General features: G+C 35.0%; 2 protein-coding genes across 11 annotated transcripts in view; one reads left to right on the top strand and one right to left on the bottom strand.

Annotated features, from left to right (window-relative positions):
• ANKIB1 (ankyrin repeat and IBR domain containing 1) overlaps nucleotides 1-24200 on the bottom strand; it is a 235388-nt gene that overhangs the window by 192438 nt on the left and 18750 nt on the right. The window lies entirely within an intron of this gene.
• Nucleotides 1-24200, top strand: part of LRRD1 (leucine rich repeats and death domain containing 1) — a 39919-nt gene that overhangs the window by 11864 nt on the left and 3855 nt on the right. For 3 of the 5 annotated variants that reach the window (XM_077856996.1, XM_077856998.1, XM_077856997.1), the window contains 2 exons: nucleotides 370-2410; nucleotides 6553-6751. In XM_077856996.1, coding sequence (XP_077713122.1) covers nucleotides 449-2410; nucleotides 6553-6751 — 2161 coding nt within the window. In that variant the 5' untranslated portion in view covers nucleotides 370-448. The remainder of the gene's footprint in view (nucleotides 1-369; nucleotides 2411-6552; nucleotides 6752-24200) is intronic. The other 2 variants (XM_077856999.1, XM_077857000.1) reach the window with 2 other exon arrangements.

Raw genomic sequence — 24200 nt, forward strand, 5'->3', positions numbered from 1 at the left:
AGACACTTCAGTACCATATATAAACTACAACATCCGCTTGCAAATGGCATTCTTTGCATATCAGGGAGCCTCTGGCTTTTTGTTTTCCAAAAATTTGCTGAGTTTTTTCATTCCTGTGTCTCCTTTCTCATTTTCTTTGACCTTTTTTATTCCTTTCTATAATTCTAATGTGATTCCAAGAGTATCATGTGATAAATGCATGCAATCAATAAACTAGCAATCGTATATAAAACTAGCTTATTAGTAATAAATGTCTTATTTTTATATCTATTAAATTATTCACTATAGAATAAAATTATTATAAAACTTATTTGTAATTTCAAGATCTTTATTATATGTCTTCTTTTAATACCAATATTTGTTTTGTAGGTTCAAAGGAGAAAATTAAACATGAAAATTAAAACTGAGTTACAATCTCATATTGGTGTAAAACATTCCAGCAAATAAGATGTCTGAAAAGGAGAATACTTCAGAAGAGCTGGAAGATACCACTGGTCTATTTAGCACAGAATCTAGATCATGGTCAGTGGAGCCTGAATTTATTAAAGAAACATCAAATTTGTTAGAGGAAGTTTGTGTTGGGAAATCTTCCAACCAAATTTGTGGAACATATCCTAGAAATGATAAATTCGGTATGTATGATGATACATCAACACTGTCCCCTGGAAATAAGTCTAAGAAAGATGAAGAACAAAGGTCTAAGAAACATGATGAACAAACTCTTCAATTTTTTGAAACAATCACTATATATGACAGCTTGCAGTCAAAGAGTGATATTTCACAAAGTTCACCATTGTCAATAACTGAGATGGCTGCTGAATACCAGCCTTTCATTGGCTTCTTATCTCATGAAACATTAGAAACAACTAGTTCACAACTCTCTGAAGAAAATCAGAAAGGACTTGGCTTGGAATCAGATAACTTTACAGTTAACCTCAAGGCCAAGGGTTTACAAGAATTCCCCAAGGACATTTTAAAAAGCAAATCTGTAAAATATCTATATTTGGATGGGAATCAAATCAAAAATTTTAAAGGGGCAGACTCAGGAGATCTGCTGGGACTTGAAATTCTATCCTTGCAAGAAAATGGGTTATCATCACTTCCACCTGAAATTCAGTTATTTCATAATTTAAGGATATTAAATGTCAGTCACAATCAAATATCACATATACCTAAAGAAATATCGCAGCTTGGGAATATCAGGCAACTCTTTTTAAATAACAATTGCATTGAGAATTTTCCTTCTGGCTTAAAAAGTCTTGGAAATTTGGAAATTTTAAGTTTGGCTAAAAATAAGTTAAGACATATACCAGATACTTTGTCTGGTTTAAAAAACTTGAAGGTTCTCAATCTGGAATATAATCAATTAACAATATTTCCTAAAGTTCTGTGCTTCCTTCCCAAGTTAATTTCACTAATCCTTACTGGAAACCTGATAAGTAGTTTGCCAAAAGAAATTAGGGAGCTTAAAAATTTAGAAAAACTTCTGCTGGATCATAATAAACTTACCTTTTTGGCGGTGGAAATTTTTCAGTTGCTCAAAATGAAAGAACTCCAACTAACTGGCAATAAACTGGAAGTTATTTCACACAAAATTGAGAATTTTAAGGAACTCAGAATTTTAATACTTGATAAAAATCTACTGAAAGAAGTTCCAGAGAAAATTTCCCACTGTGTAATGTTGGAATATCTTAGTCTTAGTTGTAATAAATTAATGGAACTTCCTAAGAACATCTACAAGCTCAAAAATTTAAGAAAACTCCGTGTAAACACAAATAATATAGTGAGGATACCTGAAGATATCTCACATCTTAATAATATAATCAGCCTAGAATTTTCAGGAAACATAATCACAGATATTCCCATTGAAGTAAAAAATTGTAAAAAAATAACTAAAGTGGAACTCAGTTATAATAAAATAATGTATTTTCCAGTAGGTTTGTGCGCTTTAGATTCTCTTTATTATCTGAATTTTAATGGAAATTATATTTCAGAAATACCTGTGGATATATCTTTCAGTAAACAACTGCTTAATTTGGAGTTAAATAAAAATAAACTCCTCATATTTTCTGAACACTTATGTTCTCTTACTAATCTTGAGTACCTAGATCTTGGTAAAAACCAAATAAGGAAAATCCCACCATCTATCTCCAATATGGTATCACTCCAGGTTCTTATTTTATGCTGTAATAAATTTGAAGTTTTCCCTATAGAAGTGTGTACTTTAGAAAATTTGCAAGTACTTGATCTTTCAATAAACCAAATACAGAATGTCCCTTCAGATATCTGTAACCTAAAAAGAATCCAGAAATTAAACATCTCAAGCAATCAATTTATGTATTTTCCTATTGAACTGTGCCGACTTCAATCATTGGAAGAGCTGAATATAAGTCAGATAAATGGAAGAAAGGTAAGAGATTGATATTTTGGGCTTTGGAGGGAAGTTGTCACTGGAGGGAATTAGAATTTAAACTGTAGTATATGTGTGCTTTAAACTTAGCAGGAATTTTTTATTTTTTAAAGAAGAAGGTTTTTTATTTTTAACTCCAAACATGGCTTTAGGAATATATTTCTCAACATAGAGAAAGCTTCATAGAAAAATATTTCATTAAAATAAAATTCCAAGTATCTAAAGTTGACAATTTTATAGATTTCTTTTTATTTCAGTTTAATTGGAAAAAAAGAGTTTTAAAGTTACGGATAATATAAACACGGTATTGAAAATTTAGGAAATTGATAAATCAAAGTAAAAAAATAATCATTTCAGAAGCATACCATTGTAATATAACTATTGGTCACTTGTCATATGTTGATACAACTCACTTTTACTCTTTTTTATGTGTATGGTTTTATAAGCAATTATAAAAAGATTCTACACTCAATTTTAATTTTAATTTCTTCTATTTTCACTTAACATAAGCATTTCCCCATAATATAACGTAATCTGCCCAATAATTGCTATAGCCTATACAATGATACATGTACTAATCATATGTTGTTAAGCATTTAGGGATGTTGTAATTTTTCAACATCATATATAATGCCGTGATGAACTTCTTCATAAATACAGCCTTTTTCACATTTTACTGTTTTCTTAGAAAATTTTCCCTAAAGACTTGCTAGATCAACAGGAATAAATGTTCTTATAGTTTAGCTTTTCATTCTACTTGAAGCATAAGAATTAATATTATGGAAATAGTTTTAAAAAATCAAACATTGCTGATTTATATTAAGATCTTAGTAAAATAATGAAAAGGATCCTAGGGCTATTATCTGGCTATGTTTAATTTGACAATTACAGTCAATTAAAGTCTTTTTATAGAGACTGGACTATTTTATAGAGGCTGGACTATTACCTACAGGGAGATTTCCCAAAGTCTGTCCTTAAAAACCTAGTCCCAGGAACTGCTTCTTAAAAAAAAGGCAGAGGGGGTCGTTCCTGTGATCAAATAGCTTTGAGAAGCACTGCTTTCTTCTCTTAGAGAATCACAATGAATGTTAGTATTAAAAGCTCTGAATATTCCTGCACTAAAGAAATTGGTTTGTCTCTATTTAACCCACATTTCCCAAACATATCCTTTTAAACTTAACATCTGCCATACAATACATTTCCAGAAAGGCTACTCCGGGGAACACTTACTTAAGTAGCTGGAATTGAAAATGATACATGTGTTTTTAAAGTTGTTATTGCACTAAAAGACACTTTTTGGTTCTGCATTATAATCAACTAATTCTTTGTCTGATTTATAATCCTCTCACTTTCTCCTCCTGTATCTTACTGTGCAAGTCTACAGGGTTGTGCCCTTAACCTCCTCTTTTCTATTAACTTCGCACCATACTATTCCTATGACCCTCAAATTTGCATAACTGGAGCTGATCTCTCATCACTGCTTTAGTCCCATAGTTCCCAGTTTCTCTGGAAATTCTGTTCTTCTACTGTCTCAAACTTAACATGACTTGAAAAATCAAACGCATCTTTCCAACATTAACTCCCTTCGTAACTTTTCCATTTGTTTGTGATGCCACTTTCTTCAGACCTACCAATCTAGGATTCATGAAATCATCTTTCTTCCTTTTCCATCACTAGTTACACTGAAACTTACACCAAAATTGTCTCATTTTTCCTTTGAAAAAGCTCTTAGATCAACTCCTTCATTTTCCAGTGTCACTATCTCCAACCTGGTCCATGGTCATCACTCACTTCATGCCTCTACTGCTCCAGGAGCCTTTTGACTATTCTCTTTGATTTAGTCTCCTTTCATTTATCAGGACTTGTCAAAGCCATCAGAGTTCATTACAGAAGACTGTTTTTTAGGAATCCAGTGGTTGCCAAAGGCACCAATCCACATCATCACAACCTCACTTCAAAGGTCACCAGGTTGGGGTGCCTGACTTGCTCAGTGGTAGAGCATGTGATTCTTGATCTTGGGTTGTGAATTCAAGTCCTCTATGTTGGGTGTAACACTTACTTAAAAAGAAGGTGGGGGGGGGGAATGCCTGCGTGGCTCAGCGGTTAAGCGCCTGCCTTCAGCCCAGGGCGTGATCCTGGAGTTCTGGGATCGAGTCCCACATTGGGCTCCCCGCATGGAGTCTGCTTCTCTCTTTGCCTGTGTCTCTGCCTCTCTCTGTGTCTGTCTCTCGTGAGTAAACAAATAAAGTCTTTTTTTTTTTTTAAAAAAGGAGGCAACTATGTAAAATAAAACTGGATATCCAAGGACACCTGAGTGGCTCAGTGGTTGAGTGTCTGACTTCGGCTCAGGGTGTGATCCTGGAGTCCTGCATCGGGTTCCCTGCATGGAGCCTGCTTCTCCTCCCTCTGCCCATGTCTCTGCCTCTCTCTGTGTCTCTTGTGAATAAATAAGCAAAATCTTTGAAAAAAACCTGGATATCCTTAGAAAAAAAAACCACCAGATGGAAAAATGATTTACAAAAACTCTTCTTAAAAAATATATGATTGGAAAGATCACTTTGATAGCCCACTTGGGGTGGAGGATTAATTTATAACAGCAGATGGTCACTAAACAGTCATCTGAAGAAGATGAGTTCAGGTTAACCATGGCTTTTATTTTACTAAGTGAAGGGTGCCCAACAGGAGTTTTCCTTCCGTAATAGCTCTATTATCACATGGTTCTTAGGTATGTCCTCTAATAAATGCTGAGTAAATACTTAAAGAATATTGATTTTATTATGTTTTAAATTAAATTTAAATTAAATTTAATTTTAATAATTTTAATAATTTAAGATTATTATTATTTTAAATTTAATAATTTAAGATTATTATTATTTTAAATTTAATAATTTAAAATTATTATTATTTTAAATTTAGACCTACCCCGTCTTGACCTGACTCCTACATGCTAGGGCCACAAGGGCTGCCATGGCCCAGTTCCGTATTCTTTCTCCAGATATATCTCCCTCTGCTTTCTATTACCTTTTTAGTGTTCAGCTTCAAACTGGCCCATTGTTGTGCATGATATTTGTCTTGCTTTAAGTCCTGTAACTTCCATTCCATCTTACTCATTCTTAAAAGGCCATTCTAGTCCCATCTGCCATATAACACTTTCCTTTAGCTCTCTGATTTGTACTGATACACATTCTCTAAACTTCCATATGTTATTGTATTCTTTATTTTGGCACTGGATTACCTATTGTTTAATACTATTGCCTGATGGTTTCCTATGTGAATATTCTGTTCCCTGAACTGAATTTTAATCTCCTTGAAGTTAGGGGGTGTTTTTTAATCCTTTTTTAATATACGGAAGAACATTGAGCACAATATTCAGGATTTACCTTGTTTTTTGGTTATTTCTGAGGGGCTCATTTATTCAGAATTCTTTGCTCAGTCATAGAGATTTCTTTATTTCAAAAGCCACCTGTGATGGTCATATTTTCTCTGAATATGTGCATTTGTTCTTCACCACAGCAGGGTATCTTAATTCCTATTATTTTGCAATACATTCTGTACTAGTTTTTTTGAGGCTACATTGCCAAGCTGCCTGAGTCTATTCTAAAGGGGTTTATTGAGCACATGCTCAAAATGCATCCTGATTGGGAACACGTACACAAAAACAGTATAATACATATATCATGTCATTTAAAAATCCAAGGAAAATACACACAAGAGACTAATAAAAAGCACTGTTGATGAGAATAGGAATAAAAATATTATATGTAGGACAGAATAGTTGGGAAAGACTTCAGGGAGGAGAAGAAACCAAAGCAGGGTCAGATTCAGGGAGGGAAGAAAGGGATAGATAGTAAGGAGCACTACGTGCTGGGAGAGTGAGGAAAATGGGCTAATAAGCCCACTTGGTTAAATTGGTAGCACTGGTCAGACTAGGGACGTCCCTGGATGCCACACAATATACTGTGGATTTTAGCAAGGAAGGAAGTCACAAAGAATTTGTGACATAGTGAAAATATCCCTTTTTAAGACCAAAAAACCAAACTTCCATTGGATTTTTTTTTTTTTTGGACTTCCATTGGATTTTAGACAAAATTTTAGTCACAGAAATATTTATGAAAAATATAATTATTTAATCTTTGTTACAGTTAACAAGACTTCCAGAAGAACTGTCTAATTTGACTCAACTTAAAAGACTTGATATCTCAGATAATGCAATCAGAGAGATTCCAAGAAATATAGGAGAACTGAGAAGTTTGGTTAGTTTAAATGCATACAACAATCAAATAAGTTATCTGCCACCATCTTTTCTATGTTTAAATGATCTCCAGCAACTAAACTTGAGTGGTAAGTGTCAAGTGTAATCAATAATAAGCATAATCAACAACTAGAGTATTCATGTCTAGGTTGCAAATTTTATTGATAAAACAGAAAGGTAGCCAACATAACATATTAAGTGCTCAGTGGAAGGAAATGACTATCCTAGGTACAGAAAATGAGAGCAAAGCATAAGGTCCAGTTGCTTTCCTAAAAGAGGGTATAACCCACCTGGGGATCCTGAACATATTCTCTTTTCTTTTCTGTCCTCTCTTCCTCTATCCAGTCATTAAGTATTTCTTTCCTTCCTAAAACTGACTTCATCCATCTCTCTACACAAACTTACCTACAGAAACTTAGAGCCACATTTTCTGTATTTTCCTTTCTGACTCCCCTAATCCTACTCTTATATGCTATAATACTTGAATATCTTACAGTCTTTTGCAAAGTAAACCTCTACAATAACAAAAAAGTATATCACTCACTCTAAAGGCCCCAGAAAAGATTTTCCAAAGGAAATTAATACCAGACTAGTATTTTTCTTAATTTTTATTATGAAATACTTCAAATTTATAGAAAATAATAAATACCTAGGTACCCACTCCCAGATATAAAGTATATTAACATTTTGTGATATTTACTTGAGATAATTTTTAATTGTTAGGAAATAATAGAGTTGAAACTTTTTTTTGTACCTCTACTCAAACTAGAAGTAACCACTATACGGAAATTGGTATGTATCTTTTTTCCTTCCATGTTTTTATACATATATAAATATATCCATAACAAGTAGTATTATTTTGAGTTTTTAAATATTATTAAGTCTTATCATACTACATGATATGTAATTTACTATTCTGTAACCTAATTTTTCATCTGTCATATTTCTCAAATTAATCCATATTACTATATACATACTTATTTCATTTACTTTAAATGTTATATATTCAATTAAATGGTTATATAACAATTAATCCATTACCCTGTTGATAGATAGCTAGGTTGTTTCCATTTTGTTTGGTACTGTAAATACCCTGTATATGTTCCTTTGCTTCAGTTTCTTTAGTGCATATAGCCATAAGTAGAATTGCTAGATCAGAAGGTATGCAAATCTTCAACTTTACCAGATTTGGACAAATTGATCTCCACAATGGTTGTACCAGCTAACCACATGACTAATTGAATTTATGAAATTATATCTTTCATTTGGAAGTAGCATTTATAACCAGAGCTCTGCACTTTCTTAGATTTAGAGGATTTTCAGAATTAAAAAAAGGTAATCATTTTTGGTCAATACTCTCAGTAGTATAGTAAAACCTATAGCAATGCATCAATACTTAGATATAATGCAACGCTGTGAGGATTAAACAGTTAATTACTAAGCACAGAAAGCGATGTAGGTTTTAAATAGATGTTAGAGCCTCTCTCCAACAAGCCAGAATAACAAATGAAAGGAAGGTAGATTGACCTGCAAACTGTTCTTGGTTGTCCTCAGGGAGAAGGACTGTTCTCTGGCCTCATAGTTCTCTATACAGGCAATAATAATGCTATCAGGTAGGCTTTTCTCTTCTCCTACCTGTAAAACAGCTAGTTACATTAGTTCTGTTGTATCTGTTGTTTACAGATAATGTCCTCCATTCTCACAAGTCAGTGCTTGTGCCAAACAGTTGTTAAATATTTTGAATAGCACCACTGCTTACATATACTAATAAAACAGCCTCTGAAAGACCTCCTACGTATAGCCTCTCTCTCTCTGCCCTTTGTTGTTGCCAGTTTTTAAAAACATTTTTATTGAAGTATAATATACATACTGAAAAAAGTACACATTGTCTCAAAAAACTAAAATTAAAAGTAGAATTACCATAATCCAAGCAATTCTATTTCTGGGTATTTATCCAAAGGAAAAGAAAACAGGAACTCAAAAAGACATATGCAGCATTATTTACCTAAGTGCCCATCATTGGATGATTACTTGAAGAAAATGTGGTATGTGTACACACACACACACACACACACACACACACACACACGGAGTATTATTCAGCCATAAAAAAGAAGGAAATTTTGCCATTTGTAACAACATGGATGGAGCTTGAGGGCATTTTGTGAAATGAAATAAGCCAAAGACAAATACTACACAATTTCACTTATATGTGGAATCTAAACAAAAGTAAATTCTTAGAGAAAACAGATTTGTGGTTGCCATAGGTAGAGGGTGGAGCTGGGTGAAATGGATGATAAAGGGGATCAAAAGGTACAAACTTCCAGTTATAAAATAAATAAGTCCTGAGGATGTAACGTACAGTATGGTGACTATAGTTAATACTTTTTGTAGGGGCCCCTGAGTGGTTCAATTGGTTAAATGTCTACCTTTGGCTCAGGTCATGGTCCTAGAGTCCTGGGATGGAACCTTGCATTGGGCTCGCTGCTCAGTGGAGAGTCTCCTTCTCCCTCTGCCCCTCACCCTGCTCATGCTCACTCTCTCTCTCTCTCTCAAATAAAATCTTTTTTTTTTCAAATAAAATCTTTGAAAAAATAATAATACTTTTTGTATATTTGAAAGTTGCTAAAAGAATAGACACTAGAGATTCTCATTGCAGAAAAATTCTAACTGTGCTGTGATGGAAGTTGACTTATATTGATCATTTTGCAATATATACAAATATTGAATCATATGTCAATTATCTCTCAATTTTTAAAAAAGTACATACTTTAAGTATAGCTCAATGAACTTTTACACATTAAACAAACCTATATTTCAGGACCTAGATCAAGAGACGGACATTCCCAGAAACCTCTTCTTTCTCCTTTATAGTCACTTTTTCCCTTTTTCTTAACCAAAGGTAAACACTACCGTGATTTCCAATACTGTCCCTTAAATGAAATCATAAAATACATACTCTTATATCTGTCTTCTTTCATTCAACATTATGTTTGTGAAAGTCACTCATATTACTCTATGTAGTTGTGGCTCATGCACTTTCGAAGCTGAATATACTGTATTTTAGTTATTCTGCTGTTGATGAGCATTTGGTAGAAAAGCAATTATTTTTTTGTGGTCAGATAACAAACTGATTTCAATCCTTTTAAATTTATTGGGATTAGCTCTAAGGCTCAGCATATAAGCTACCTTGATAAACACACCATCTACTTTTTAAAACGTGTATTCTGAATGTGTTAGTTACGGTGTTTTATGAATATCATAAGTGATAGTTTTGTTGGAATCTTTTGTTTTTACTGGTATGTCGTCTTGTTATACTAATTGCTTAGAGAACAGTGTTAAAATCCAAAATTATGGTTATGGAATTGTATTTTTTTTGCTTTTATTGTCAACTATTTTTGTGTATATTGAGGAACTGTTACTAGAAAAATGCATATATATGATTATTATAACTTTCAATTCTAATGAACTTTAAAAAATTTATTTTATTTTTTATTTTTTTCTAATGAAATTGTTTTGCATTTGAAATCCCCAATTGTCAGGCTCCCAGCAGGGAGCCTGCTTCTCCCTCTGCCTATGTTTCCTTTCTCTGTGTCTCTCATGAATAAATAAATAAAATCTTTTTAAAAAAATCCCCAAATGTCCCTCTTGATTTCCAGTAATAATCTAAGATAACCAATCCAGTCTTCTTATACTTATTGTTCACACAGTATATCCTTTTTTTTTAAAGATTTTATTTATTTCAGAGAGCGATACAGAGAGAGGGCACAAATGGTGGGGAGAAGAGGGAGAAGGAAAGGGAGAGACAGACTCCCCACTGAGTAGGGAGCCTGATGAAGGGCCTGATCCCAGGACCCTGAAATTATGACCTGAGCTAAAGGCAGATGCTTAACTGACTGAGCCACCCAGGTGCCCCTCACATGGTATATCTTTACTATCAATTTACTTTCAACATATGTGTCTTTATATTTAAAATACATCCCATGTAGACAGCACCTGATCTTTATATTCAAAATCGCATTTCTTATAGGTATCATATATAATTGGGCCTTGATTTTTCATCTTTTATGGCAATTGCTGCCTTTTAATTGGAGTATTTAGTCAATCAACACTTAATGTAATTACTGATGTAGTTGGATTTATTTATTTATTTTTATTTTTATTTATTTTTATTTATTTATTTATTTTATTTATTTATTTATTTTTAAAGAAAGGGAGCCTGACACATCCTTGGATCCTGAGGATCATGACCTGAGCCAAAGGCAGACTCTTAAACCATCTGAGCCACTGCAGGCACCTCAGTATAGCTGGATTTAGATCAGCCATTTTACCACTTGTTTTCTGTTTCTCCCCTCGTTAACTCTTTTTCTGTCTCCTTGTTGAATTGTTTTTCTTTAGTTGCTTTCAAGATTTTCTCATCTTTGGTTTTCGGTCGGCAGTTTGACTATGCTATGCCTAAGTGTGTTTTTTACGATAATTAAGGTGAAATTTACACAACCTAAAATTAATAGTTTTAAAATGAACAATTTGGTGGCATTTAGCACCTTAACAAGGTAGCACAATGTACTGCTACCTCTAATTCCAAACATTCATCAACCCCAAAGGAAACCCTTACTCATTAAGCAGTTGCTCCCTCTTCTCCCTTCCTCTCTCCCTCCGGTAATCACCAATGTGCATTACATCTCTATGGACATACTTAACATCCTGGATATATCATACAAATGGAATTGTACAATACATGATTTTTTTGGATTGGCTTCTTTCACTTAGCATAATGCTTTCAAGCTTCATCTATGTTGTAGCTTGTAGCCATAGTTCATTCCTTTTATAGCTGAATAATATTACACTGTTTGAATCTACTATACTTTGATGATCTGTTCATCCTCTGATGGACATTTGGGCTGCTTTCACCTTTCTGGCTATTGTGAATAGTGTTGCTATGAACATGTGCACACGTGTTTATTCCAGTACATTTTCAATTATTTGGGTATATTCCTAGAGATAGAATTACTGTGTAATATAGTTTTATTTTAAATTTTTTGAAAAACTGTCAAATTATTTTCCACCGAGGTAGAACCATTTTGCATTCGCACCATCAATGTACAATGATTCGAATTTCTCCATATCCTTTTCAATACTGTTGGTTTACATTTTTTTGGATTACAGTTATGCTAGTGAATGTGAAGTGGTATCTCCTTGTGGGTTTGATCTGAATTTCCCTAGTGACTATGATTTGAGCATTTTTTTAGGTGCTTGTTGATTTATATCTTTTCTGGAGAACTATTGAATTCCTTTTCCCATTTTTATTTGTACTTATTTTTTAAAGATTTTATTTATTTATAGAAGGGGACAGAGAGAGGGGAACAAGCAGACCCTGTGCTGAGCTCTGAGCCTGACACAGGGCCCCATCTCAGGACCCTAAGACCATGACTTAAGCCAAAACCAAGAGTTGGACACTTAACCAACTGAGCCACCCAGGTGCCCGTCCTTTGCCCATTTTTAAATTGGGTTTTAATTGGGTTGTTCTGTTGTTGAGTCCTTTATATATTCTGAATACTAGACCCCATCAGATATAGGTTTTACAATTATTTACTCCCACTTTATAGGTTGTCTTTTCTTCCTTATAGCGTCCCTTGCCACATAAAAGTTTTAAATTTTGATGAAGTCCAATTATCTACTATTTTTTTTATTGCTTGTGTTTTTGGTGTCATAACTACTAATCCATTATCAAAATCCAAGGACATTAAGACTTCCCCCTATGTTTTAAGAGTTTTTATAATTTTATCTCTTATATTTAAGTTGGTCCATTTTGAATTAATCTTTGTGTATAGTGTGAGGTAGGGATCCACATTCATTCTTTTGCATGAAGATCTCTTGTTATTCTAGCGTCATTTTTTGAAAGATTATTTTTCCCCTTTGCATGGTCTGAGCACCTTTGTCAAAAATTAATTGGCCATATTTCTGGACTCTCAATTCTATTCCATTGGTCTATATGTTAAACCTATGTCAATCTCATATTTTTTTTTAAAGTTTTTATTTCAGTTACCGTTAGTTAACATACAGTGTAATATTAGTTTCAGGTATACAATACAGTGATTCAACACTTTCATACATCACCCAGTGCTTACCACAAGTGCACTCCTTAATCCCCATCATCTATGTAACTCATCCCCTCTACCCACCTCTCTTCTATTAATTGTCAAGTTTTTTCTCTATAGTTAAGAGTTTGTTTCTTGGCTTGCCTCTCTTTTAATACCCCTTCATTTGTTTGTTCTGTTTCTTAAATTCCACATACGAGTCATATGGTATTTGTCTTTCTCTGACAAATTAATTTTACTTAGCACAATACTCTAATTCTATCCAGGTCATTGCAAATGGCAAGATTTCATACTTTTTATGGCTGAGTAATATTCCATTATATATATATGTACCACATCTCCTTTATCTATTCATTAACCAATGGACATTTGGGCTGTTTCTATAATTTATCTATTGTAAATAATGCTGCTATAAACAGGGTGCATGTTTCCCTTTGAATTAGTATTTTCGTATTCTTTGGGTAAATACCTAGTAGTGTAATTGCTGTATAGTAGAGTAGTTCTATTTTTAACTCCATGCTGTTTTTCATAATGGCTGCACCTGTTTGCATTCCCACCAACAGTGCACAAGGATTCCCTTTTCTCCACATCCTCACCAACACTTGTTGTTTCCTGTGTTTATTTTAGCCATTCTGACAGGTGAACTGTTGGCCATCTGGAGGTCTTCTTTGGAGAAATGTCTGTTTGCATCTTCTGTCCATTTTTAAATTGGATTATTCATTATTTGGGTGTTGAGTTTTACAAGTTCTTTATATATTTTGGATTCTAACTCTTTACTAGATATGTCTTTGCAAATATCTTCTCTCATTCTATAGGTTGCCTTTTAGCTCCCTTGATTATTTCCTTTGCTGTGCAGAAGCTTTTTATTTTGATGTAGTCCCAATAGTTTATTTTTGCTTTTGTTTCCCTTGCTTTAGGAGACATATCTAGAAAGAATTTCCTACAGCTGATATCAAATAAGTTACTGCCCATGTTCTCTTCCAGAATTTTTATGGTTTTAGGGTTCACGGTTAGGTATGTAATCCATTTTGAATTTATTTTTGTGTATGGTCTAAGAAAGTGGCCCAGTTTCATTCTTTTGCATGTGGCTGTGCAGTTTTCCCAGCACCATTTGTTGAAGGGACTATCCTTTTCCTATTGGATAGTCTTTTCTGCTTGTTATCTGAGCAAGCAATTTAGGGTGTAAGGGCAATCTTTATTATAATACTATTTTTTTTTTCAGAAATAGAAAACCAGATTCTTAAATTCTAGAGAATTGCAGGGGGCAATTTCAAAACAATTTGGGATTTCCTATATATAGTTTTATGTCATCTGTGAATAGAGATAATTTTACATTTTCCTTTCTACTCTGGATATATTTTATTTCTTTTTCTTGCCTAACTGGGCTGGCTAGAACTACCAGCCCAATTTTGAATATCAGTAATGAAAGTAGGCATCTTTATCTTATGGCTATATTAGGGACAATTGTAAGGAGAAAGCTTTTAGTGTTTCACCTTTGAGTATGATATTACCTGTGGGTTACTCATAAATAACCTTTTCTGAGGCACTTGAATGACAGAGGAGCATGCAACTCTTCATCTTGGGGTTGTGAATTTGAGCCCACATTGGGTATAGACATTACTGAGAAAAATAAACTTTAAAAATACATACATACACTGTTGGAATGTGAACTGGTGCAGCCACTCTGGAAAACTGTGTGGAGGTTCCTCAAAGAGTTAAAAATAGACCTGCCCTACGACCCAGCAATTGCACTGCTGGGGATTTACCCCAAAGATACAGATGCAGTGAAACGCTGGGACACCTGTGCCCAGAGGTTTATAGCAGCAATGTCCACAATAGCCAAACTGTGGAAGGAGCCTCCGTGTCCATCGAAAGATGAACGGATAAAGAAGATGTGGTTTATGTATACAATGGAATATTACTCAGCCATTAGAAACGACAAATACCCACCATTTGCTTCAACGTGGATGGAACTAGAGGGTATTATGCTGAGTGAAGTAAGTCAATCAGAGAAGGACAAACATTATATGGTCTCATTCATTTGGGGAATATAAAAAATAGTGAAAGGGAATAGAGGGGAAAGGAGAAAAAATGAGTGGGAAATATTAGAAAGGGAGACAGAACATGAGAGACTCCTAATTCTGGGAAACGAACTAGGGGTGGTAGAAAGGGAGGTGGGCGGGGGGTGGGGGTGACTGGGTGACGGGCACTGAGGGGGGCACTTGATGGGATGAGCACTGGGTGTTATTCTATATGTTGGCAAATTGAACACAAATAAAAAATAAATTTGTAAAAAAAAAGAAAAAAAAAGATGAAATGTGTTCTGAAGATGGGTTATAGGGAGGTTGTACAAAGCTACTAATGCATTTAATACACTTAAAATATACTCCATGAACTTAAAGTAGTTAATGACATATATATATGGTTGACTTGTGAATGGTTTGTTTTTGATCATGTGTATTGTACATCAATAAAGTATATTTTATTTAAAAGCTGCAAATATGGAGAAAAAATAAATTTTAATATTAAAAATTAACAAAAAATACATACATACATACCCTTTCTCATACTGAGGGAGTTCCCTCCTCTTCCTAGTTTGGTTATTTTCTTTTATTTTATTTTGTTAAATGGATTTTCTGCACCAACTGAGATTATCATGTGTTTTTTTCTCTCAATGTCATATATTACATTCACTGATTTTCTTATAATGAACCACCCTTGCATTTCAAAATAAATCCACCTGGTCATGAGATATATCCTTTTAATATTTTGTTGGATTTGGTTTGCTAGTATTTTGTTGAGGATTAGTTCATAAAGGATATTGTTCTGTAGTTTTCTTGTATTGTATTTTTCTGGCTTTGGTAACAGGGTAATATTGGCCTTGTAGAATGAGCTAGGAGGAGTTCCATCCTCTTCAGTTTTCAGGAAAAGTTTGAGAAGTGAGATTTGTTCTTCTTTAAATGTTTGGTAAAATTTATCAATGACGCCACCAGGCCCAGGGTTTTTCTTTTTGAGATATTTGTTTCTGATTAAATCTCCTCACTAGTTATAGGTTTTTCTGATTTTCTGTTTTTCCATGATTTAGTCTTGGTAGGTTCTCTGTTTCTAGGAATTTACCCATTTAATCGAGGTTATCTAATTTGTTAGCATAATAATGTTCATAGTACTCTATGTAATCTTTTTATTTCTGTAGAATCAGTAATGTTCCCATATTCACATCTGATTCTCAGTAATTTGAGTCTTGTCTCTTTTTTCTTAGTTCACCTAGGTAAAAGTTTATCAACTTAGCTGATCTTTTTAAAGAACCAACTTTGGTTTCATTGATTCTATTGGTTTTTTATTCTGTTTCATTTATATCTACTTTAATTTTTATTACTCCTAAGCAAAGCTTTGGCTTTGCTTATCCTTTTCTAGTTGGTTTAAGTGTAAAGTTATTAATTTGAGGTATTTCTTCTTTTTTACTGTTGGTATTTCCAGCTTAATTTTTTTTAAGCACCCGTAAGTTTTGTTATATTGTGTTTTCATTTTCTTTAATCTCTTCACATTTTCTAATCTTCCTTTGGTTCCATTTGTGACAAACTTGGTATTTTACAAATATGTTATTTAAAGTTGTAAAATTTCCAGTTTTCCTTCTGTTATTTTTGCTTGTTACATTCTATAGTGGCCAGAAAAGATATACTGCATGATTTCAATCACTTTTAATTTATTGAGACTTGTTTTGTGGCCTAAGATATGGTCAATCCTTGAAAAATCATCTATCTGTACTTGAGAAGATTGTGTATTCTACTGTTGTTGGTTTGAGTATTCTACGTATGTCTGTTAGATCCAGTTGCTCTATATTGTTGTTCAAGTCCTCTGCTTCCTATTAGACATTTTGTCTAAATGTTGTATCAATTGTTGAAAGTGAAGTATTAAAGTCTTCAACTATTACTGTAGAACTTCCTTATTGCTACCTTCAATTCTGTCAATACTTGCTTTCTGTTTTGGGGGCTCTGTTGTTTGGTGTCTATATATTTATAATTGTTATATCTTCTTTATATACTGATCCTTTATAAATATATATATACTTCTTTGTCTTTTATAACAGTTTTTGACTTAAAGTTTATGTTATCTGATATTAGTAAAGCCACTGTAGGTCTCTCTTGGTTAGTATTTGCACAGATATCTTTTCTCATCTTTCAGTATCTAGAACAAAAAAAAAAAAAAAGAAGAAGAAGAAGAAAGAAAATACTACACTCCCAATCCTTGCAGCTTAGCTCTAAGTTGGGGTACTTCAGTGCTAAGCAAGACTACCTGCAACTCCTAGTCTTCCTCTGTTGATTGTGTAGAGCCCAGAGATCCACCTCATGTGCAAGTGTAGAATTTTCTCAGGTTTCTTCTGAGATGTCTCCAGTCCTGGGTGTGCCCGTTGTACTCCATTTTCTGCAGGATACACTCTGGCACCTCTGAACCTTTATTCCCTCAAGAAACTTCTTCCTGTCCCTCTTCCTTCCTGGGCTTTTGGGTCTGCTGCTTGCCCTACCTGCTGTCCCTTGCTCCAGTTTGCTTTAAATGTTACAGCAACTGCCACTGGTAAAGCAACTCCAACGTGAGTGGGAAGAGCAAAACAAAAGTCAGCTTTTGTGCCAGTCCCTTGGGAAAGTACCAGATAGGTCAAAATGCAAAACCACAATATTCTAAGGACAAGGTTGTTATTAGCTCTCTTGACACCCATAAGCTGCATCAGGAATGTCAGTATGTGCCATCCCAGTGGCAGCCACAGCCATGCTGGGAAATGGAGGATGGTAGGGAAATGAGTGAAAAAGCTTCAGGGTTCTCTTAATTCTGCTTTTATCCTCATTGAACACTCTCCTGATTACTGTATGGTTTGGATTAAATTCCAGAATTCTTAAAAAGCTGTTTCTATCAGTCTTTTCCAGCTTATGATGGATTCAGTGGAGGGGCTGATTCTTTGAGAGCCCTACTCTGAATTTTCTGTGACAGCCATCCTAAATGTGGTTTGTTTGTTTTGTATTTATACTGCTTGGATTTCACTGAGCCTCCTGTTGGTATAGTTAAGTATTTTACCAAATTTGAGAAATTTTTCAACCATTATATTTTCAAATATTTTTTCTGGCTCATTTTCTTTCTTCTCCTTGTGAGGTTCTAATTACCTTTTCATATTGTTTTATAAAACCCTTTTGTTTTTTTTTTTAAGACTTTATTTATTCATAGAGAGAGAGAGAGAGAGGGAGGGAGGCAGAGACAGGCAGAGAGAGAAGCAGGCACCATGCAGAGAGCCTGACGTGGGACTTGATCCAGGGTCTCCAGGATCACACCCTGGCCTGCAGGCGGCGCTAAACCGCTGCGCCACCGAGGCTGCCCTGTTTTGTAAAACTCTAACGTGTGTGTGTGTGTGTTATGCATGTAACACAAAGCTTTAGGGATCAGATCTTCAACTTCATTGCCTTGTCTACCAACGCTGTTTTGCTGTTAAATCCACCCAGTTAATTTTTTATTATGGATATCGGATATCCATAATAGAATTTGCTTTTTGTATATTTAGTTCTAGAATTTCCATTTATTTCTTTTTTATAGTTCATACACCTCCCCTAAGATTTCCTATTTTATTCATTGATTATAAGGTATATCTTTCTTTATATTCTTCAGCAGAGCTATATTAGCTGCTTTAAAAATTTTTTTCTTAAGATTTTAAATTTATTTATTCATGAGAGACACAAAGAGGCAGAGACACAGGCAGAGGGAGAAGCAGGCTCCATGCAGGGAGTCTGACTTGGAACTCAATCCCGGAACTCCGGGATCACGCCCTGGGCCGAAGGTGTTGCTAAACTGCTGAGCCACCAGGGCTAGGGCTGCCCAGCTTTTTTAAAATTCTTAAATGTCATTTTTTCTCTTGGGAGTGAGCCACATTTTCTTTTTTCTCTATTTTTGACCCCAGGACTCTATAATCTGTTTGGTTTCTCTCCAAAGAATGTTGGTTTTTGTTGTTGCTGCTATTGCTTCATCAGGCACTTAGATTGGCTGGACTAAAAATATAAACTCCCTCCCTGCAGTTAGCAGCTCTTTATATCTGAATTCTTACTTTTATTTTTCTAAAATATTTTGTTAGAGAGAGAGAGAGAGAGAGCACTCACAAGAGGGGGAGTGATGGGCAGAGGGAGTAGGAGAAGCAGACTCCTCATGGAGCAGGGAGCCTGACATGGGGCTTAGTCCCAGGACCCCAGGATCATGACCTGAGTCGAAGGCAGGTGCTTAACCAACTCAGCCGTCCAGGCGCCCCTGAGTTCTTACTTTCAGCCACTAGCTGTAATATTAGTTACCTATTGTATCACAAATTTCTACAAAGTTTAGCTCCTTAAATTAACAAACATTTATTTCACACGGTTTCTTTTTTTTTTTTTTAAGATTTTATTTATTCATGAAAGACAGAGAGAGAGAGAGAGAGAGAGGGGCAGATACACAGGCAGAGGGAGAAGCAGGCTCCATGCAGGGAGCCCAACGTGGGACTCGATCCAGGGTCTCCAGGATCACGGCCCTGGGCTGCAGGCAGCGCTAAACCGCTGCGCCACCGGGGCTGCCCCAAAGCTTCTTTATGTGGCTATTGGCAGAAGGCTCTAGTTCTTCATTTTAGTTCCATATAAGCCTGTCCATGACATGGCAACTGGTTTCCCCCAGAGCCAGTGATACAAGAGAGTGGGAGAGAGACTATGCCCAAGACAGAGTCAGTAGTCTTTAAAAACCTAATCTTGTGATAAGCGTCCTGTCCCTGCCATAAGTGATCAAGCCCTGAGGCCTGCAAGGGGTCTCTGCAGAGGTTTCCATCAGCCCACAGGCAATAGCATGGCAGCCATCCCCTCTAGCGTCATACTTATGGTCACGTACTTATGGCCACCCACTGTTACTGGCACTGCCTGGGTTCCACTTTTTGTAACAGCTCCTGTGGAAGTGCAGAGTATCCTCGGGAAGCCATCCCTCACCACCTGGGTCTCCCGATGGTGGACCCAGGTCACTGTTGGGCAAGCTTCTTTTCCAGGAAGTCTACTTTCCCATTCATGGCTACAGTGTTGGGAGTCCCCAGAATGCTGGAAATCTTCCCAGGCCTTCAGCAGCACAATCACCTGTGACTTGGCCCTGGAAGCCAAGAGGAAGCAGGTTGGTAGTCATCCTGGCAAAGTCAACACTGAGCCCTCATCCTGAGTGGCCACCACCAGGCTTCAGGAAGTACCAGGCTCATCAGAGCCCTTAGACTAGGCAGGCTGCAAGAAGCAGAAGCAGTTGGGTTCTTTTATACCAAAACAGCAAAACTATTTTGCTATAAAGCTATGCATGTCTGGGGGGCAGCGAGTATATGGGGAATTTCTGAACACTCAATTTTGCTATGAACCTAAAATGTTTCTTTAAAAAAATCCAAAGCTGGGGTGCCTGGATGGCACAGTTTGTTAAGCATGCAACTCTTGGTTTTGGGCTCAGATCATGATCTCAGCGTTATGAGGCAGAGCCTGTTGTCAGGCTCCATGCTTAGCGTGGAATCTGCTTGTCCCTCTCCCTCTGTTCTTCCCGCTGCTCACTAGCTCTTTCTCTCAAATAAATAAAATCTTTTCTAAAAAATCCAAAGCTAAAAACAACAACAAAAAAATCCAAAACTACTAAAACAAATCTTGGAAGTGACATACCATCACTTCTACTCTATTCTTTTGATCATACAGACCAAACTTGGTATAATATGGGAAGGGACTAAACATGGTGATAAATAACAAGAGGCATCATTGGGGACTGATAGATAGCCCAAATTTGTTAAAGTGGGCCTAGATGATTTCATTGGTGAATTCTATCAAGTATTTAAAGAAGGAATAATGCCAACTTCTAAAATCCTCTTTCATAAAAGTGATGATAAAACACTTCCCCACTCATTCTATGAGGTCAGCATCATCTTGGTAGTATGATAAAGCATAGATATCGATAGAGAGGAAATGTGCAGATCAATATCCTATGTGGGATTTATCCCAGAAGTGCAAGGTTGAGTTAACATTCAAGAACTAACCAGTGTAATTCACCACAGCAATAGAGTAAGGAAAAGCCATATGAAGATCTTACTAGATATACAAAAAGCAAAAAGCCTATGACAAAATACAATATCCATTTATGATTTTACAAAGCAAACAACAGCAAAATCTCTCATCAAAGAAGGAATAGACAGTAACTTTCTCAACTTGAGAAAAGGCATCTGCAAAAAGCTACAGCTAATACCACACTCAATGGTAAAGAATTTAACTATTTTCCATTGTGATCAGGAGTAAAACAAGGCTGCCCTTTCTTACCACTCTTCTTAAACATTATACTGTAAGTCCTAAGTATTGCAACAACAACAACAACAAAAAGAAATTAAAAGTATACATATTGGAAAGGAAGAAGGAAAAAAACTGTCTCTGGTTATAAAGACAGATTGTCTAAGTAGAAAATCACAAAGAATCTACAAAAAAAGCTTCTTGAACTAATAAGTGAGGTTAGCAAGATTGCCATATAAAAGGTTAATATAAAAAGTCATTTGTATTTCTAGTAACTGTATACTAGTAATGAATGATTGGAAATTGAATACTTTTAAAAGTACCATTTAAAATAACACCAAAGAACCCATATAATAGGTATAAATCTGACAAAGCATATGTAAGGTCTATCTGCTGAAAACTACAAAGATGGACAAAATGATTCAAACAAGGCCCAAATAGAGAAAAACATAGCATTCATAAACTGGAAGACTCAATATTGTTATTATATGTCTCTTCTCTCTAATGTATTTTTTTAAGTTTTTTTTAAAAGGTTTTTATTTATTCATAGAGACAGAGAGGCAGAGACACAGGCAGATCTCTAATGTATTTTTAAATTCAACTCAATTCCTATATACATCCCAGCAAGGTTTTTTTTTTTTTTTTTAAGATTTTATTTATTTATTCATGAGAGACACACAGAGAGAGAGGTAGAGACATAGGCAGAGGGAGAAGCAGGCTTCCTGTGGGGATCCCAATGTGGGACTCGATCCTGGGGCTCCAGGATCATGCCCTGAGCCAAAGGCAGATGCTCAACCACTGAGCCACCCAGGCATCCCAAGGTTTTTTATTTTAGAAAACAATGAGCTAATTCCAAAATTTTATATAAAAGGCAAAAGAAATAGAATAGCTAAAATTATTTTTAAAAAAGAACACAGTTGAAGGACTCATACAACCTGATTTTAGGCCTTATGAGAAGCTATGTATGTCATTGGCTAGACAGTGTACTACTGGCAAAATGACAGAGATCAATGGAAAAGAATAGAGAGTGTAGAAATAGACCCATGCATATATGGTCAATTGGTTTTTTTTTTTTTAATTTTTATTTATTTATGATAGTCACACAGAGAGAGAGAGGCAGAGACACAGGCAGAGGGAGAAGCAGGCTCCATGCACCGGGAGCCCGACGTGGGATTCGATCCCGGGTCTCCAGGATCGCGCCCTGGGCCAAAGGCAGGCGCCAAACCACTGCGCCACCCAGGGATCCCGGTCAATTGGTTTTTGACAAATATGCAAGTATCAAGAAATAATGCTAGAGCAACTAGATGGCCACAAGCCAAAAACTAAAACAAACTGCAACAATCAAAAAAAAAAAAAAAAAGGGACACCCCCCCCAAAAAAAACCTTTAATCTATACCATATACCATATAAGACATCAAATGAAAATGAATCACAGACCTAACTGTAAAAGCTAAAACTGTAAAACTTCTATATAAAAGCATAGAAGAAAACATTTGTAACTTTGGCAAAGTTCTCTTAGGTATAACAACAAAATCACAATCCACAAAAAAATGAATTGGACTTCATCAAAATTAGAAACCTTTGTCCTTCAAAAGGTGTTTCATTCTTTTAACTAAAGCATTCAGTTAAAAGAATGAAAAGCTACAGACTAAAAGAAAATATTTATTTAATTATCAGAAGTCAATATTAAATAGTTGACTCAAAAATTGGCACAGATTTTGAACAGATACATTACAAAGAATGTATATTAATGGCAAATAAGCAGAAGGAAATATATGCAAATCATTAGTCATGAGAGAAATGCAAATTAAATCTACAATGAGTTTTTTTTGGGGGAGTGCAGAAAGGTGCTTTTATTAGAGCAGAGGACAGGACCTGAGGGCAGAAAGAGCTGCTACAGTGAGAACTGCTATCAGAATAACTAAAATTAAAATCTGACAATACCAAAAGCTGTAACTACAACTCTGATACACTGATGGTAGGAATGCAAAATGATACACACTCTGGAAAACAGTTTCATAATTTTTTATAAAGTTATATGTATATTTGCCATACAACCTACCAATCATACTCCAACCACACTTTGATTTCAAGTGAAATGAAAAATTATGTTCAATAAAAAACTGAGTGCAAATATATAGAGTGGTTTTATTCATAATCACCAAAAAATGGAATCATTCAAAATGTCCATTAGTTAGTGAATGGATAAAGTATGTACATCCATATAATTGAATATTTCTCATTAATAAAAAGGAACAAACTTGATACATCATTAAACACCAATAAATCTCATGCATTATGCTAAATAAAAAAAGCCAGACCCTAAATACTATATGCTGTGATTCACATATATTACACAGATGTATAATGTATATGTTTATAATTATGAGCTTAGAATGTACATTATAAAGTCCCACCTATATGTGTAGGTATGTTTATGTACGTGTGTGTACGTATGTGTGTGTGTATATATATATATATATATACATATATATATATACACACACATACATATATATATACACATTCCCAGAAGCAATGAGCAAAACTAGTATCTTGATCTTGGTTTGAATGCTATTCTTCACTGAAAGGAAGCAGGTTCTTTTATGACTATAAACAATGTAACTATATATGTATAAATAATAAAAAGGCAATCTTATAGGCCAGTTCCCCTCTAAATGATTCAAAGTCTTATCTTGTTACCACAGTTTTACTTTTTTGTGTTCAGTTTATGTTGGATTAAGGTGTCTTGAAAACATTACACTTTAGGGAAGTAGAGTTTAATCCCCACTCGTTGAGGGTGGACTAGACTTAGTAACTCAGTTCCAAAAAAATAGAGTATGGACAAGGAAAAAAATCAAAACATTTTATCAGAGAAACCCGGCAAGACACTGTTTTAGCCAAGAGATCAAGCTTAATATTGCTAGTGATGTTATATGGGTATGAGGTATCCCTGCTGTGATGTGATGAGAGCTTTTCACCTCTGTAGTATTCTTTCCAGAAACCCATAACCCCAGTCTAATCATGAGGAAATATATTAGATAAACTCAAATTAAGGAATATTCTACAAAAATATCTAATCAGTACCACTCAGCTGTCAAGATAATGATAAACAAGGAAAGACCAACCGTCTCAGACCAGAGGAGACAAAGAAG

The sequence above is a fragment of the Canis aureus genome, chromosome 18 (genome assembly GCF_053574225.1).
Source record: "Canis aureus isolate CA01 chromosome 18, VMU_Caureus_v.1.0, whole genome shotgun sequence".
Classification (NCBI taxonomy): Eukaryota; Metazoa; Chordata; class Mammalia; order Carnivora; family Canidae; genus Canis; species Canis aureus.